Source organism: Helianthus annuus, chromosome 13 (assembly GCF_002127325.2).
Source record: "Helianthus annuus cultivar XRQ/B chromosome 13, HanXRQr2.0-SUNRISE, whole genome shotgun sequence".
Lineage (NCBI taxonomy): Eukaryota > Viridiplantae > Streptophyta > Magnoliopsida > Asterales > Asteraceae > Helianthus > Helianthus annuus.
This window is the reverse complement of record NC_035445.2, coordinates 172,594,317-172,609,518: the sequence shown is the minus strand read 5'-3', so window position 1 is coordinate 172,609,518 and position 15,202 is coordinate 172,594,317. Positions and strand designations below refer to the sequence as shown.

Sequence of the window (15,202 nt, the reverse complement as noted above, 5' to 3'; positions counted from 1 at the left end):
CCCATACTTATTCACACAACTATGTCCTTTTCATATAATCAACATCTTTTACACTCATTTTTCATAACCAAATCAGTTGCCATTACCATGATAAAGTATTTAGTTTTTTCATATAAATATAAGTTATCAAATATACACACAAACTTATAAATATTTACAAGTTTATGTATAAATATCATCATCATACTCAGTAAATCCCACCAATAGCAAAACTAAAGTAGGGTCTGAGGAGGGTAAGATGTAAATAGCATCACCTCTATCCCGTAGGAATAGAGAGGCTGCTTCCAGTGAGACCCCCGGTTCGATGGTAGTTTTGCATCAAGCATTGGACATAAGACACATAACACTCGACAATTAATACAAAGATCAATTAGTGCATGTACCCCTTTGTCTTTCGGCTATCAACGCCACCACATGATGCATGATTAACCATCCCCATCTTTTAACATTATTTTCACGAAATTAGTAAAATAACGTTAATGCACTTTCACTTTTACCCCCAGCGCTGACACATCTATAAATTATATGCGCATACGGGGGCGTAAATATACACAAATTATTAATTCTATTAAGAAAAAGTTAAACATAATTAGATAACTTTATTGTGAAATATTAATTAACTTATTTACAAAAGCTGTTACATACACACAATAAGTATGTATATAGTTTATTAAGTTGTTCCTAAAAAAGAAAAAAAAACTTTTTTTAATGGGGCCCACAATTGAACGTCGTGAGCTTATCTGCCGTAACAGATTTTCACTCGTCCTTCGGCCACAAACAGACCAACACAATACGGCATCCGTATCCGTCACTCACCATGGCAACATCCTAACCATCCATAGCCCCATCCCAAGTGCTCTTACACCAAATAAAACAGGAATTACAGTCCATAAAACTCATCACTTGAGATCTACAATCACAAAATCATGTGAATCATATGTATTACAAGCTTTATACTATGTTTCCCAAATACAAGATGTGAAATTACCCAAATACCCTCATCTTAGTCAACAAAGAACATGGTTAGATCCATCCATCCATCCATCCATCCATGATCCATCATCCCCACTATAAATATGAAGATATTATTTTGATGAAAGATAAAAAACCCTAGTTTTCTCATCTCCTCAATCGCCCCCCCCCCCCCCCCCCCCCCCCCCCCCTAAAATCCCTCTTTTCAACAATAATAAAATCCAAAGGGGCTAAAGAGTCGGAAGTACAGAAAGACGAGGCCCCTCAATACTCACCCACAAGGTAACATTACAACGTTTTTCTTTCAAAATTCGTCACAAATCTTTGAATTTTTTTCCCTTTTTTTCTTCCTCCTCTGTTCACAAAACCCACTTGAAATGTCTCTTCCACCCTTACTCTCTCTCTTCCCCTCGTCTTCTTGAGAGAGAAAGAGCGCGGATTTCAAAAGGGTTTCAAAAAATTTCCCCTCTTTTCATCTCATACTTCAATAACAACCAAAACCCTTTACTAGATTTGTATATTAACTCACTTGGATCACTTTATCGCATCTGGGTTTGATTTGTTTTGTACAAATTTGTTCTAATTTGTTCTAATTTGTTCGGTTTTTATAGGATCTGTTACATGCTAAAATACCCTTTTTGTTCTTGACTTCAATTGGTTTAATTTCATATTTTTCATGCGATCTGTGATTATATCTGTTTAGGGTTTGAAAAAGTTTGAAAAAGTTTGAAACTTATGGCAGGATGGTCCAAGGTTGCAGATGGGTCTGCATTGGATTGTTTTAGAACCCTAGAAGAGATTCACAATTATGGGGTTTCTTTGAAATGTGGAGAGATTTCAAAGATCGATAGTAAGTTTGGGAAAGTGTTCAATCAAATTGTTTCTAGGTTTTTGAAAGAGTATTGTAACAGTAATTGTTTTAGGCCTTTTCCTCCAATGCTTGGAGATGGTAAGCCTGTTGATTTGTTGAGGCTTTATTTGTGTGTGAGGGAAAAAGGCGGGTATAAGAGCGTTTCGAAGAACGGGATTTGGGATTTGGTTGCGAAAGAAATAGGGTGCGATTCGAAGTCTTCGGCAAGCTTGAAGGTGGTTTACGTTAAGTATCTAGACTTGTTGGATGAGTGGTTTTTGAAAACTGTTAAAGATAAAGATCTAATGAGCGAATCCTCGAGTTTTGGTGACGTTGAGATGAAAGTTCATGATTCCAGAAAGTTTTTTTCGGATGTTGCGATGAAAGATTTCAACGAGTTTGTGGAGGGAGAATTGGATGTTAAGGATTTGCAGAGTTGTGTTGGGTCGGTTGAAGGGTTAGATGTTAAAGATGGTGTGGTTATTGAATCGGGTTTGGGCACTAAAGAAGAAAACGAGGTTAGTCGAAAGAGAAAACGAGAACGTTATTTGCCGATGTTGGATTGGATTAAAAGAGTGTCGAAAGACCCGTGTGATCTTGCCATTGGGTCGTTGCCTGAAAGGTCTAAATGGAAGATTTATGGAGGTGAACATGTATGGAAGCAGGTTCTTTCGGCTCGGGAGGCAAGGCTTTTGCCGACTAACGTTGACCCGATAGTCAAACTCAAATGGCAGGTATTTCATTTTTCAGTTACTAGATATTCTGTTGTTGTTAATAGCTTATATATGAATCATGTTATCTGTATTACTGAAACTTCACTGTTTTATGCAATCATGTTATATGTTCTACCTAAGCAGTCAATAGCGGTGCTATAGCGGTGCTATAACGGTTAGCGGACCTCAGGGTGTGTAGCGGTCCAAATAGCAGTGGCCAATAGCGGTTCCGCTATTAGCGGCGCTAAATACCACTAAATACCGCTATAGCGGTTGCCTATAGCGGTTATAGCAGTAACGGTGTTTGATTGTGTAAATTCTTAAATTAAATACTTCAAAGTTACTATTAGTATTTGATATGCAATAGGTTTTTGATAATGGAATGATATTACTATGAATTTTGATATTACTATTAATATTTTTCAAAGATATATTTATATATATATATATAAAAATACATAAATTATGCATGGTATAGAAATTGCCGCTATATCACCGCTATACCACCGCTATAACCTATATATCATATAGCGGACCTTGACCGCTATTCGATTTTGGACCGCTTTAACTGCATAGTGTTCTACGTGATGTGCTCTTTCTGTCTCATGAATATTTATAAGATTTATATATATTAGGACATCTCACTTTCAGTCGCCACCGCGTTACAAGTTATATCTACCTTGGGGTGTGGAGACGTGTGTTTTAAAAGTGGTTATGTGATATTGAATAAATAAAACCAGATATATCATTAGGATTTTTATTTTATGGTGTTTGGATGTGTTTTTGTTGCTTGAAGTTGTTATAATTACTATCGGTGGTTTTGCATAAATTTGCAAGATCATTTATTTGATAATTATTTTGGTTGCAGTTGATATGAAATGATTTTTTTTTTTTTACTTCTAAACCTATATTGTCAAAAGCCCCAGGTGCATAGGCCGAGCCTTGATCCCGGAGCCTAGGCGCCAAAAAACAAGGGCTTTTTTAAGCTAGATACATAGTATAAAATATTATTTTTAGGGGTGTTAGACATGTTTTAGGCTTGTTTAGGGCTGGTTTAGGCTTATTTCGGCCTTATTTAGGATTTTTTTTAACCTTTTTTGGCCAGAAAATGCGCTGAAGCAAAGCCTGAAAGCTCGCCTTTCAGGTGGTAGCGCATTTGATTCGCTGGGCTGAGCCGGAGCGCCTAGGGGGCTTTTGATACCATATTTCCAAACTGTGAGATAATCACAAGAAGAAGTTGGTTACCTTAAATGTTTGAAAATATGATTGATTAGTGAAAAACACATGTCTAAACACTCTCTTAGAGGTATTGATTTTTGTATACGTATACTACAAAGTCTGCGTACTTCGTTAAAATTTTACCCATGGTTTAAAAAACGTTTGAGGCGTGCGCCTCGAGGCGAAACGGCCAAAAAACGAGCCTGAGGCGCGCCTCATGGTGTTTTTAATGTATATGCGCCTCAGAGGGGCTGCGGCACTAAGAAAGCTGCGCCTCAGGAGCGCCTAAGGGGATTTTGATAGTTGTTTTTGATGTTTTTGACTTTTTGTGTCAATTTCAAGCATTTCATGTTTTTTTAAGTGTGTTTTTGATGATTTTGATGAATCTGAAGATGAAATTAGTTGGTATTATTATTGGCAAATTGGATTTAAATAATCTCAACATTCTCAATTTGGTCGATAATAATTCCAACTCAGTTATTTGCCGATAATAATCCGAACTGGTCCCCTATTGGCCGATAATAGTCCGCCGTTAAAAATAGCTTAACGGATTTAAGTTTTTTTTTCTGAATTACAAACCGATGTTTTAGGGATTTTGATCAGAACAAGGATACGAGTAGATTTATGTAAATTTACCTCGAAACGGTGCTTCAAACGACTTGATTTTGTTAATTGGAAGTTTAAACACCCGAATTGAAGCACTGTTTTCCGTTTGGGGCAATATTTCAAGGTAAGTTTTACATCAATCAACTCGTATCCTCGTTCTAATCAAAAACCCTAAAATATCAGTTTGTAATTCGGAAAAAAAACTTAACTCTGTTAAGCTATTTTTAACGCAGATTATTATCGGCCAAAAGTGGACAAGTTCGGATTATTATCGGCAAAGAACTGAGTTTGGATTATTATCGACCAAATTGAGAAAGTTGGAATTATTTAAATCCAATTAGCCTTATTATTTTTATAATATATAATTTTTATATTTATTTATTAATACCGCCTCGAGGGTTACGCCTCGTGAGGTGAAGGGAAAACACCTCGAAACTCGTTTCCGTTCTTTTAAACCTTGGTTTTACTAGTCTTTCAAGTATTCAACACAAATGTCATCAATCCACGTGTAGAGTCAATTGTTGCAATCCTCGTGAGACTTTAAACGATTGCTTCATGCTTATACATATTATTTCTTGATGTGCACTTGCATTTAGTTTATAGCATAGTTGTCAATAGCTATCGCTATAGTGCGCTATGTAGCGTATAGGTACAATGTCACTATTAGGGTTGTAGCGATGGATAGCGAGAATAGGGACACCTTATTTTTTTTAATATAAATAGCTATAAAATAGCTGGATTTTAGGTTTTTGTTAAATATACATGTAAAATAGCATATATACTAGCGTATTTTGATATAAGATACATATAAATTTTTATTTTTTTTTCTAGTGTATCGCTATTTATAAAATAGTGCCCGCTATTTATCGCTATTTGCCATGTAGCATATAGGTACCTTATCACTATTTGTCGCTATTCGCCATTAACAACTATGGTTTGTAGTATAGGTAAAGGATCAAATAAAAATAATATTAACGTACGAAACGTACGCATTGAGGGAAAAAGCAAAAAGTGGCGGTGTCATTTTGGTAATTATGAGCATCTTCAAAATAACTGGGGAAAAAAGCAAAAAGTGTCTTGTAGAGTAATTTTGAGCATCTGTAGAGTAATTTTGAGCATCTGTAGAGTAATTTTGGGAAATGTAGGGTAATTATCAAATTAATTTTGACTTCTGTAGAGTAATTTTGGAAAATGTCTTGTAGAGTAATTTTGTTAGCATTTAGTTATGGGGTTTAGCTTTATGGTTTAGTTTTTAGCTTTTAGTTTGGGGGGGGGGGGTGGTTTAGGTTTTTTAGGCTTTTTGGGGGGTGGGGGGGGGGGGTTAGTGTAATTTTGATAATTACCCTACAATTTTGATAATTACCCTACACGACCAAAATTACTCTACCTGAACATTTACAATCGTTTAGGTTTTTGGGGGGTGGGGGTGGGGTTTAGGTTTTCGGGGGGGGGGGGGGTAGTGTAATTTTGATAATTACCCTACAATTTTGTTAATTACCCTACACGACCAAAATTACTCTACCTGAACATTTACAAAATTACTCTACAGAAGCTCAAAATTACTCTACTAGAGTAATTTTGAAGTTGGTGATAATTACCAAAATGACACCGCCACTTTTTTGACTTTTCTTTCACTTCGTACGTTTATTTTATTTTCACGTGAACTTAACTCTTGTAGTATATATAATTAAAATATCCAGTCCTTGTATGCTTACATGAGAATTTTGCATTTTTATTGTTATGTGCTTATGGCAAGATTTGCAGTCCCATTAAATGCCCAAAGTGAAGCTACACTAGCATGAATCGGATACACTATGACTATTATAGATAATTTAAGTTTTAAGAAACGGAAGTCATTGCTGGTTCAAAATGGGAAATGTAGTACTCGTCAAAATGAAGTACTCGTCAAAATGAAGTACTTACCCTTACCTACGAATTCGCCGTCACTAATTGCCGCTGCTCATTGTCTTTTATTGCTTTTAGATTTTCAATGCGAAAATGAAGATTAATCAGTTATTTGTATTCTATATTCTAAATGATGAAGTGAATTACAAAGGGGACAGGGAAAGGAGAACTGTTTTGATAGTAAGGGGCATAGTTATTAAAGGCGCAAAAAAAGCGAGGGCTTGAGGAAAAAAAACGCACATAGAAAAATAAAAAAAAATATAGGCAAATTGGATTTAAATAATCCCAGCTTTCTCAACTTGGCCGATAATCCCAACTCGGTTATTTTGCCGATAATAATCTGAACTGGTCTACTTTTGGCTGATAATAGTCCGCTGTTAAAAGTAGCTTAACGGAGTTAAGTTATTTTCCGTATTACAAATCAATGTTTTAGGGATTTTGATCAGAGCGAGGATACGAGTTGATTTATGTGAAACTTACCTCAAAACAGTGCTCCAAACGGCTTGATTTTTGTTAATCGGAAGTTTAAAGTTTAAACACCCGAATTGAAGCATCGTTTTCGTTGTTTGGGGCAGTATTTCGAGGTAAATTTTACGTCAATCAACTCGTATCCTCGTTCTAATCAAAAGCCCTAAAACATCGGTTTGTAATTCGGAAAAAAACTTAACTCCGTTAAGCTATTTTTAACGCAGACTATTATCGGCCAATAACTGAGTTGAGATTATTATTGGCCAAATTGATAAAGTTGGGATTATTTAAATCCAATTTGCCAAAAATATATTATGTATTAGTCTATTAGAAAAATAATATTATCCTTCAAATAAAATAAACAAAAGCTATTACCCTATTATATGACATTTAATATCCTCTATTTAGTAATTAGTACTAAAAGTTCTAAAATGTTAGTGTATTGGTGTAGAAAAGTAGTTTTCTTTAGATAAAAGTAGAAATCTGGCTGGAATATTGCCTAAATTTAGAAAATATGGCCAGAAACTTTCCAAAATCTAGAAATCTCTCCGGAATTGACGTCTGAACCATCATCTAGAGAATTAAAGTGCAATTGCCTCGCCTCGCCTCGCCTGGAAAATGGGCCCAGGCGCAATAGGCGATGGCTTTTAACAACTATGTTCAAGGTTTAAAAAGGCGGAAACGGGTATCGAGGCGTTTTCTCTTAGCCTCACGAGGCGTAAGCCTCGAGGCAGGTCGAGGCGTAAGCCTCAAAACAGTATTAAAAAATATATATATCTCATAAAATCACAAATTACCATCAAACAAACATCATAAATAGAAAATAGGAAAACAAACAAGGTTTAACATAAAACAAACATCATAAAATAGTTTTTTAAGTGAACTATTGGGTTAGCCCACCAATTAAGCCTAATAAACAGTAAATGGGTCTAAAATAAAGTCCAAAAAACCTAGAATTTTCCATTTTCACAAGGTCTGGTGAGGCTTAAGCCTCACCGCCTCGTCTCACCGCCTCGGAAAGCCTTGGATAACTGAGGCCTAGGTTTCAGTTGACCCCTATGAGGCTAAGCCGTTAGGCGTTTTTTCATAGCCTCAGCCGGGGCGTAAGCCTCGAGGTGGGCCTCGGAAAGCCTTTTTAAACCATGACTATGTTAAGGGGTAGAAAAACGTTGTTAGTAATGCTTAAACTGAACCTAAACCAGAAAGAAAAGCGCTACCTTATGTATTTGATTAGTCTTATCTAGGGGCATCATATTTGGCCAGTTTAAAAATATATACTAGGATCTAGAGGTGTTTATAAATTGACTGGACTACGCAAACCGAAGCAAGTCTGCTGGTTTGAAATGTATGTGGTTCGGTTTTGATGGTTTGTCGGTTTATCGGTTCGAACTTGGAACCGGCCCGTGTAAATCAAGTAAGCTGTGTAACATTTATTATTATCTTTTATTTTTTCGTCTTAGGAGTATGAAGTTATGGATGAATCATCCTTATTATTTTTAACACATTACATCAAGTTACGCTTATAAAAAGTCTGTTCAAAAGTATCGAAACCGACAAACTGTCAAAGCCATCCGACCCGACTTAACCGGCCAGTTTTTTTTTTTTTTTTTTTTTTTGAAGCCATAGTTTGTTTCAGAAGTAATCTTCTCATTTAAAGTTTAAATTTTCACTTTTGCAGAAGACTCAGCGGATGCATCCATCAATGTACGACGACCTGAGCGAGAAATCAACATCAAGATGTAGCCAGAGGCTCATTACTGCTAAAGAGACCCGAGTCTCACGTCCTTCAAACAAACCCCAGCCTCAAGATTGCTCCGAGTCATCATCCACCGGGAGCCCGAGCGACCGTGAGGATGAAGATTCTTTCTGGGGTTACAAGTTAAAGCGAAAACGGATGCCATTGGGACGCCATTTTCAAGCCACAGTACCCGAGTGGACCGAGCAGACTTACAACCCCGACACCAAATGGCTCGGCACTCCAATCTGGCCACTAGCAAAAACCGAAGCTAGAAGTAGTTTAATCGAGCTTGAAAGAATCGGAAAAGGAAGGCAAGATTCGTGTGGCTGCCAGTTTCCGGGCTCGGTAGAATGCGTTCGGTTTCATATCTTCCAGAAACGAAACAGGGTCACCCTTGAACTGGGGTCCGCTTTTTATAAATGGAAGTTCGATGATATGGGTGAGACGGTTGCTCTTAAGTGGACTTCTAATGAGGAAAAGATGTTTGAGGATATAATAAAGGCGAACCCTCCGTCTTCGGGTATAACCTTTTGGGACGATCTAACGAGCCATTTCAAGGGCAAAAGCAAGAGGGTTTTGGTTAGTTACTATTTCAACGTGTATCTTAATAGGCGTAGGGCCCACCAGAACCGATCTGATCCAAGTAACATTGATAGCGATGACGATGAACTTGAGAAAGCTGGAAATGAGGCAAGCAGTAATGATCCTGGATCCATCTTTTGTTCCCCAAAGAAGGTGCATTTAAATGGTAGATGATGGATGTTATTGGAGTGTGTTTCTTGTATGTTTTCTTCATAATTCTATGCGGTTTTGCTAAGGAGATTGTTGACCCGAGGTTTGACCGGAAACGGGAAAAAAAACTCGGGGTTAAGTGTTGAAGTTTTATTGTTATAATGTACATGGAGAAGATTATGGTGGTTAACTGTTTTTGCTGCTTTTGTAGTCTTTTTTGTTGGATGTTTTGTGACTCAAGAAGCTCATGTATGCTTTGTGGGCCGGTAGATATATTGTGGTACGATATAAACGACAAAATACCGGTACCCAGTTTTAGCGAATTTCAGTATTGGTATTTTTGGTACTGGTACCGGTACCACGCTCATCCCTAGTCAATATATTATATTGGTTGGTATGAGGGTTGCATGTTACAAATGGTATCAAAATCATTCATGTGTCATTTTGTGTTAGGCCCTAAAAGTGTGAGACTGACGCATCAAATATACGCAATGGGCTATGGTTGTGAACTGGGCTTTACCGGGTTAGTTTATATTAGGTTTAGACCTTTATAAGTCATTTGGGCCATGCATAAGGCTATGTGGGCCAGGCAGGCATATGGGGAGCCCATGTGGGGAATGGGCTTACCCAGGGTATATAAACTAGTTTGTGAGGGTTTAGACCTCAAAGTTGGAGATTTGCTAGAGAAGAGAGGAGACAATTTGGTGGTTTAGGATACTTGTACAAGACGTTTTGCTATTTGATAGTAATAGAACGTGTGCAAGTTTGAAAGTGATACTAGTAGCAAATGTTTTGCTATTTGATAGTAACAGACATTTTGCTATTTGATACTTGTACCACAGTTGCCACCACCCACCACCGACCCCCATTGCCGCCGCCACTCACAACCCGCCACCGCCGGCACCACGACGACCACTGCCCCACCCACATGCCATCGTTGCCACCCGCCGTCACCTCCACCGCCCGCAACCTGCCACCCGCCATAACCAACCACCACTGCCGCCGCCACCAACCACCACCGTCACCGTCACCTATCACCACACACACTTGCTGCCTCTGACCATCACCTACCACCACCACTCACCGCTGATTTTATTCCTTCATATTTTATTGCATACCAAACAATACACGGTAATAATTCATTCCATTCACATGTAGTAACCAAACAAGACATGAAATAGTGACGATTCGTTTCATTCACTCGTCTATTTCATTACCCCATACCAAACAGGCTCTAGATTTTTTTCTTATAATAAAGTATTTAACTACATATTCAAACTACAAGAAATGAACGATAATCTTTATAGAACACGAAATATTGGGTCATATTATTTAATTTTGTCCTTTAATTACACATACATAGTTTATGTACAAGAAGACTCATTAAGTAACTTGTTCATGTATGTTTTAATTTTGTATCATTAACTTAGATCTTTATAGGTAGCTAGTAATAAGGCCACGCGCGATGCGGCGTGAGTACATCGCAAACATCAAATAGATTAGCGCAAGCGATATGTAATGTGTAAACCATATAAAAACGTGTGTTTTGACGTATCCGATATAAATCAATGTAACTTATATAAGCATTTAAATCAAATAATAAAATCCAAACCGGGTTGGTTCATTTAGTGGGGTTCCACCTAATTACTACATAACCCTTACATTTTCATTAAGACTTAGTGGCATCAATACGCGTAGTGACTCGTATGTCAAATCATAAACCAACAAAAGACGTACATAAAGATAAGCACGAAAACGTATTATATTTGACCATGTTTATTTACATGAATTTATATTGACATGTAAACATCAAATAGATTAGCGCAAGCGTTATGTAATGTGTAAACCATATAAAAACGTGTGTTTTGACGTATCCGATATAAATCAATGTAACTTATATAAGCATTTAAATCAAATAATAAAATCCAAACCGGGTTGGTTCATTTAGTGGGGTTCCACCTAATTACTACATAACCCTTACATTTTCATTAAGACTTAGTGGCATCAATACGCGTAGTGACTCGTATGTCAAATCATAAACCAACTAAAGACGTACATAAAGATAAGCACGAAAACGTATTATATTTGACCATGTTTATTTACATGAATTTATATTGACATGTAAACATCAAATAGATTAGCGCAAGCGTTATGTAATGTGTAAACCATATAAAAACGTGTGTTTTGACGTATCCGATATAAATCAATGTAACTTATATAAGCATTTAAATCAAATAATAAAATCCAAACCGAGTTGGTTCATTTAGTGGGGTTCCACCTAATTACTACATAACCCTTACATTTTCATTAAGACTTAGTGGCATCAATACGCGTAGTGACTCGTATGTCAAATCATAAACCAACTAAAGACGTACATAAGATAAGCACGAAAACGTATTATATTTGACCATGTTTATTTACATGAATTTATATTGACATGTAAACATCAAATAGATTAGCGCAAGCGTTATGCAATGTATAAACCATATAAAAACGTGTGTTTTGACGTATCCGATATAAATCAATGTAACTTATATAAGCATTTAAATCAAATAATAAAATCCAAACCGGGTTGGTTCATTTAGTGGGGTTCCACCTAATTACTACATAACCCTTACATTTTCATTAAGACTTAGTGGCATCAATACGCGTAGTGACTCGTATGTCAAATCATAAACCAACTAAAGACGTACATAAAGATAAGCACGAAAACGTATTATATTTGACCATGTTTATTTACATGAATTTATATTGACATGTAAACATCAAATAGATTAGCGCAAGCGTTATGTAATGTGTAAACCATATAAAAACGTGTGTTCGTGTGTTTTGACGTATCCGATATAAATCAATGTAACTTATATAAGCATTTAAATCAAATAATAAAATCCAAACCGGGTTGGTTCATTTAGTGGGGTTCCACCTAATTACTACATAACCCTTACATTTTCATTAAGACTTAGTGGCATCAATACGCGTAGTGACTCGTATGTCAAATCATAAACCAACTAAAGACGTACATAAAGATAAGCACGAAAACGTATTATATTTGACCATGTTTATTTACATGAATTTATATTGACATGTACGTATAAAAATGAGCATGTGAGAAAATAAAATGTTTACATCAAAACATATAACAACTTAAAACATACATAAAAATAGGCATGAAAACGTATTATATCAGACCCGACTCATTTATAGGAAAACTTCAGGTCGAAACGTAAACATGTACTGTTTACGTCCAATGCCGATACATGAATATGTACCGAAATGTCCATAAAAATAAGCACGTGAGGAAATATTTTTTTATGTTAAAGAATGAACATAAGGTGCTCGCACGTTGTGGCGTGACATTTAAGGGCACATTTTCGTTTGTTAAGCACGTTGGCACGGTGACATTAACGTGTTTAAGCACATGAAAGAAACTTATAAAGATACGGTACGATTAAACGAAATGTATTAAGTTGTGACCAACCAACTACCCGTTTCGAATTTATAGCAACATGTAAACGTGATATAACTAAAAACACAAAGGGAAAAAAAGAAAAAAAAAATTAAAAACTAAGGAAGCAAAAGTATTTTAGTCATGTGGTAAAATCAAAAAATAAAGGCGAAGAGTATTTTAGTCATTATTATCTCATCTTATCCCTTCCTCTTTTCATGCAACTTCAAAACCCATCATTTTTAAAACCCACCATGTTCAATCTTTTCTTCATTTTCTATCTAATCATTACATTATAGTGTGATTTTCGTCATCAATAAGTGATTCAAACACATAGTCAAAGTGTTCTTCAACTTTTTTTTTTGAAGAAACATAGTTTAATTTCATGCAATTTCTCAATTTTTTTCCCGTGATTTTGATGTTAATCACTTGATTGGTTCAATTCGATCCTTAATAAGTGTTTCTAACATTCAAATTTCGTCTATCGTTGAAGAAATCCGAAGAAATCGGCTTCGATCTGTATAAGAAATTTTTGAATTGCGTTTTACGATATGGGTTTTTTAATTAAGTCATTGCGTTTTACAAAAGAATGAAAAAACACATTTTTTTGTGTTTTTAGTCAATTGCATTTTAGAAACAACACATTACTTTGCTTTTAGTCCATTGCCTTTTAGAAAAAAAACATTTCTTTGTGTTTTTAGCCTATTGCATTTTAGAAAAAAAAGGACATTTCTTTGTGTTTTTAGTCCATTGTGTTTTAGAAGAAAAACATTTCTTTGTGTTTTTAGTCCATTGCATTTTAGAAACAACATATTTTTTGTGTTTTTTATCCATTGCGTTTTATAACTCAATGAAAAAAACACATTTTTTTTGTGTTTCTAGCCCATTGCGTTTTAGACCTGGAGTGTACAGGAGTGGTGTTGGAACAGAAACATGACCATTTTAAAACAGAAACATGACCATGTGTATAACAACCCTCCTGAATTTTTCTGACACCCTGATATATATTAAAATATTCTCATATGTCTTAAAATACACCCCGTATGTGAAAACTGAGTCCAAAATACGATATAACATTAGAAATTAATTAAAAACATGATTTTTATGTCGCTCGCGGGCCGCGTAGACCCCTTAGGGATCTTACGCGGGGCGCGACATCTCCAAACTCAGACGAAACCCTAGAGCGCCACGTGTCATCATCGTGTCAACCCTAAACCCAACGAATCAGCAACCCTAGCCCTATTACTCTATTACGCGGGCCGCGTAGCCCGTGGTCTCACCTTACGCGGGCCGCGTGAAACCCGAAATCAACCCCAATATAATGGGAGCTCGGGCCTTCAGTTACGATCGCTCATTTCTTTTCTTTCTTACGAATTTCTGAAGAAGATAACATAATTTCCGGGCATAATACCCCCCCCTAATTAACGAAGTTCTGCCCCGATGTAAGTATTATAACCCCGGTTACCTATTAGATACGCTGCCCGATTGATCCAGGGTTCCGTAACGGCTGTCGAGGTTCTGCCCGACGTAGTCGTTGGAATGTCGTCTTGGGGAGGGTATTACTAATGTAAATAATGGGTTATTTTACTAACATATGTGCATTTGTATAAATTATAGATAATCACCAGGAAACCCTTACAGAAAACCTAAGACAGCAATATGAGTAATCTCCTTCTTGTAAACTGTTTTTACAAAACATTAAATGTTTTACAATGTGATTAAGCAGTGATTGAGTCTTTGTAGTTCTTCAATACTGCCGGTATGTTGGGGTTTTGTATACAAAATGTGGAACACGTTACCATTGGACAACGAGTTAGCCAATGTGTAATATGACCCACCAGTCAGGATTGACAATACTGAATGAGTAATTGTGTAGAAATAAACAATGTGATAGCTCTCAATACTGTTAAAGGATAAAACTCTTCTTGATTAAACTGGGATTCACTCACCAGTATTTTCCACTGACAAAATATTTTTAAACGCGTTTCAGGTAACAAAATGTAAAAGCCAATTTGAAGAAAGCCAGCTGAAGAGCACTGACGGCTTAGAAAAATTGCTATAAAAGTTACCTAAAAGACGATGTTTTAAATTCAATAAAATAGGGTTTATCCCTATAAACATGTTGTAATAAGAAACTTGGGTTTTACCCATGTGGTTATTAATATAAAATATGGTGGTTTTACTCTGATAAAACCTTTCCTAACTACGGTCTTGATGAAATTTCCGCTGCCAAATTGATAAACAAATGATACCACCAAAACTGGTCTTGCGGCCGCCCGTTCCCGGGACAGATAGGGGGCGGGGGTTGCGACAGAAGGTGGTATCCGAGTTAAGCCACTGATTCAGCCACAGAAGTGTTCTGCTGACACCAATATATTATTTAAATTGTTAGGAAATTAATTATGGAAATACGTGCATAATTGTATTTTATTGTTGTGTGTTATTTGACTATTTGTTAGTTACACTATGAGTGATCAAGGACCCTCAGATGCATATCATCAGTTGTCCGATTCACCTAGGACTGAAGGTACTTCTTCCCAGCCTGCCCTCTCTGG

General features: G+C 36.4%; 1 protein-coding gene across 2 annotated transcripts; it reads left to right on the top strand.

Moving 5' to 3' along the window:
• Positions 1-1,150: 1,150 nt before the first annotated feature.
• Positions 1,151-9,419, top strand: LOC110900393 (AT-rich interactive domain-containing protein 1). 2 transcript variants are annotated; one of them, XM_022147285.2, is made up of 3 exons: positions 1,151-1,254; positions 1,715-2,556; positions 8,411-9,419. In XM_022147285.2, the coding sequence occupies exons 2-3, from the start codon at positions 1,909-1,911 to the stop codon at positions 9,224-9,226; spliced, it is 1,464 nt and encodes a 487-aa protein (XP_022002977.1). In that variant the 5' UTR covers positions 1,151-1,254; positions 1,715-1,908; the 3' UTR covers positions 9,227-9,419. The 2 variants fall into 2 exon arrangements, with proteins under 2 accessions (XP_022002977.1, XP_022002976.1); XM_022147284.2 differs by lacking the exon at positions 1,151-1,254 and having other exon boundaries at positions 1,276-2,556.
• The last annotated feature ends 5,783 nt before the right edge of the window (positions 9,420-15,202 follow it).

Coding starts and splice junctions, on each gene's coding strand:
- LOC110900393 (XM_022147284.2), top strand. CDS start 1,708: ATGGCAGGATGGTCCAAGGTTGCAGATGGGTCTGCATTGGATTGTTTT. Junction 2,557..8,410: donor TAGTCAAACTCAAATGGCAG/GTATTTCATTTT, acceptor TCACTTTTGCAG/AAGACTCAGCGGATGCATCC.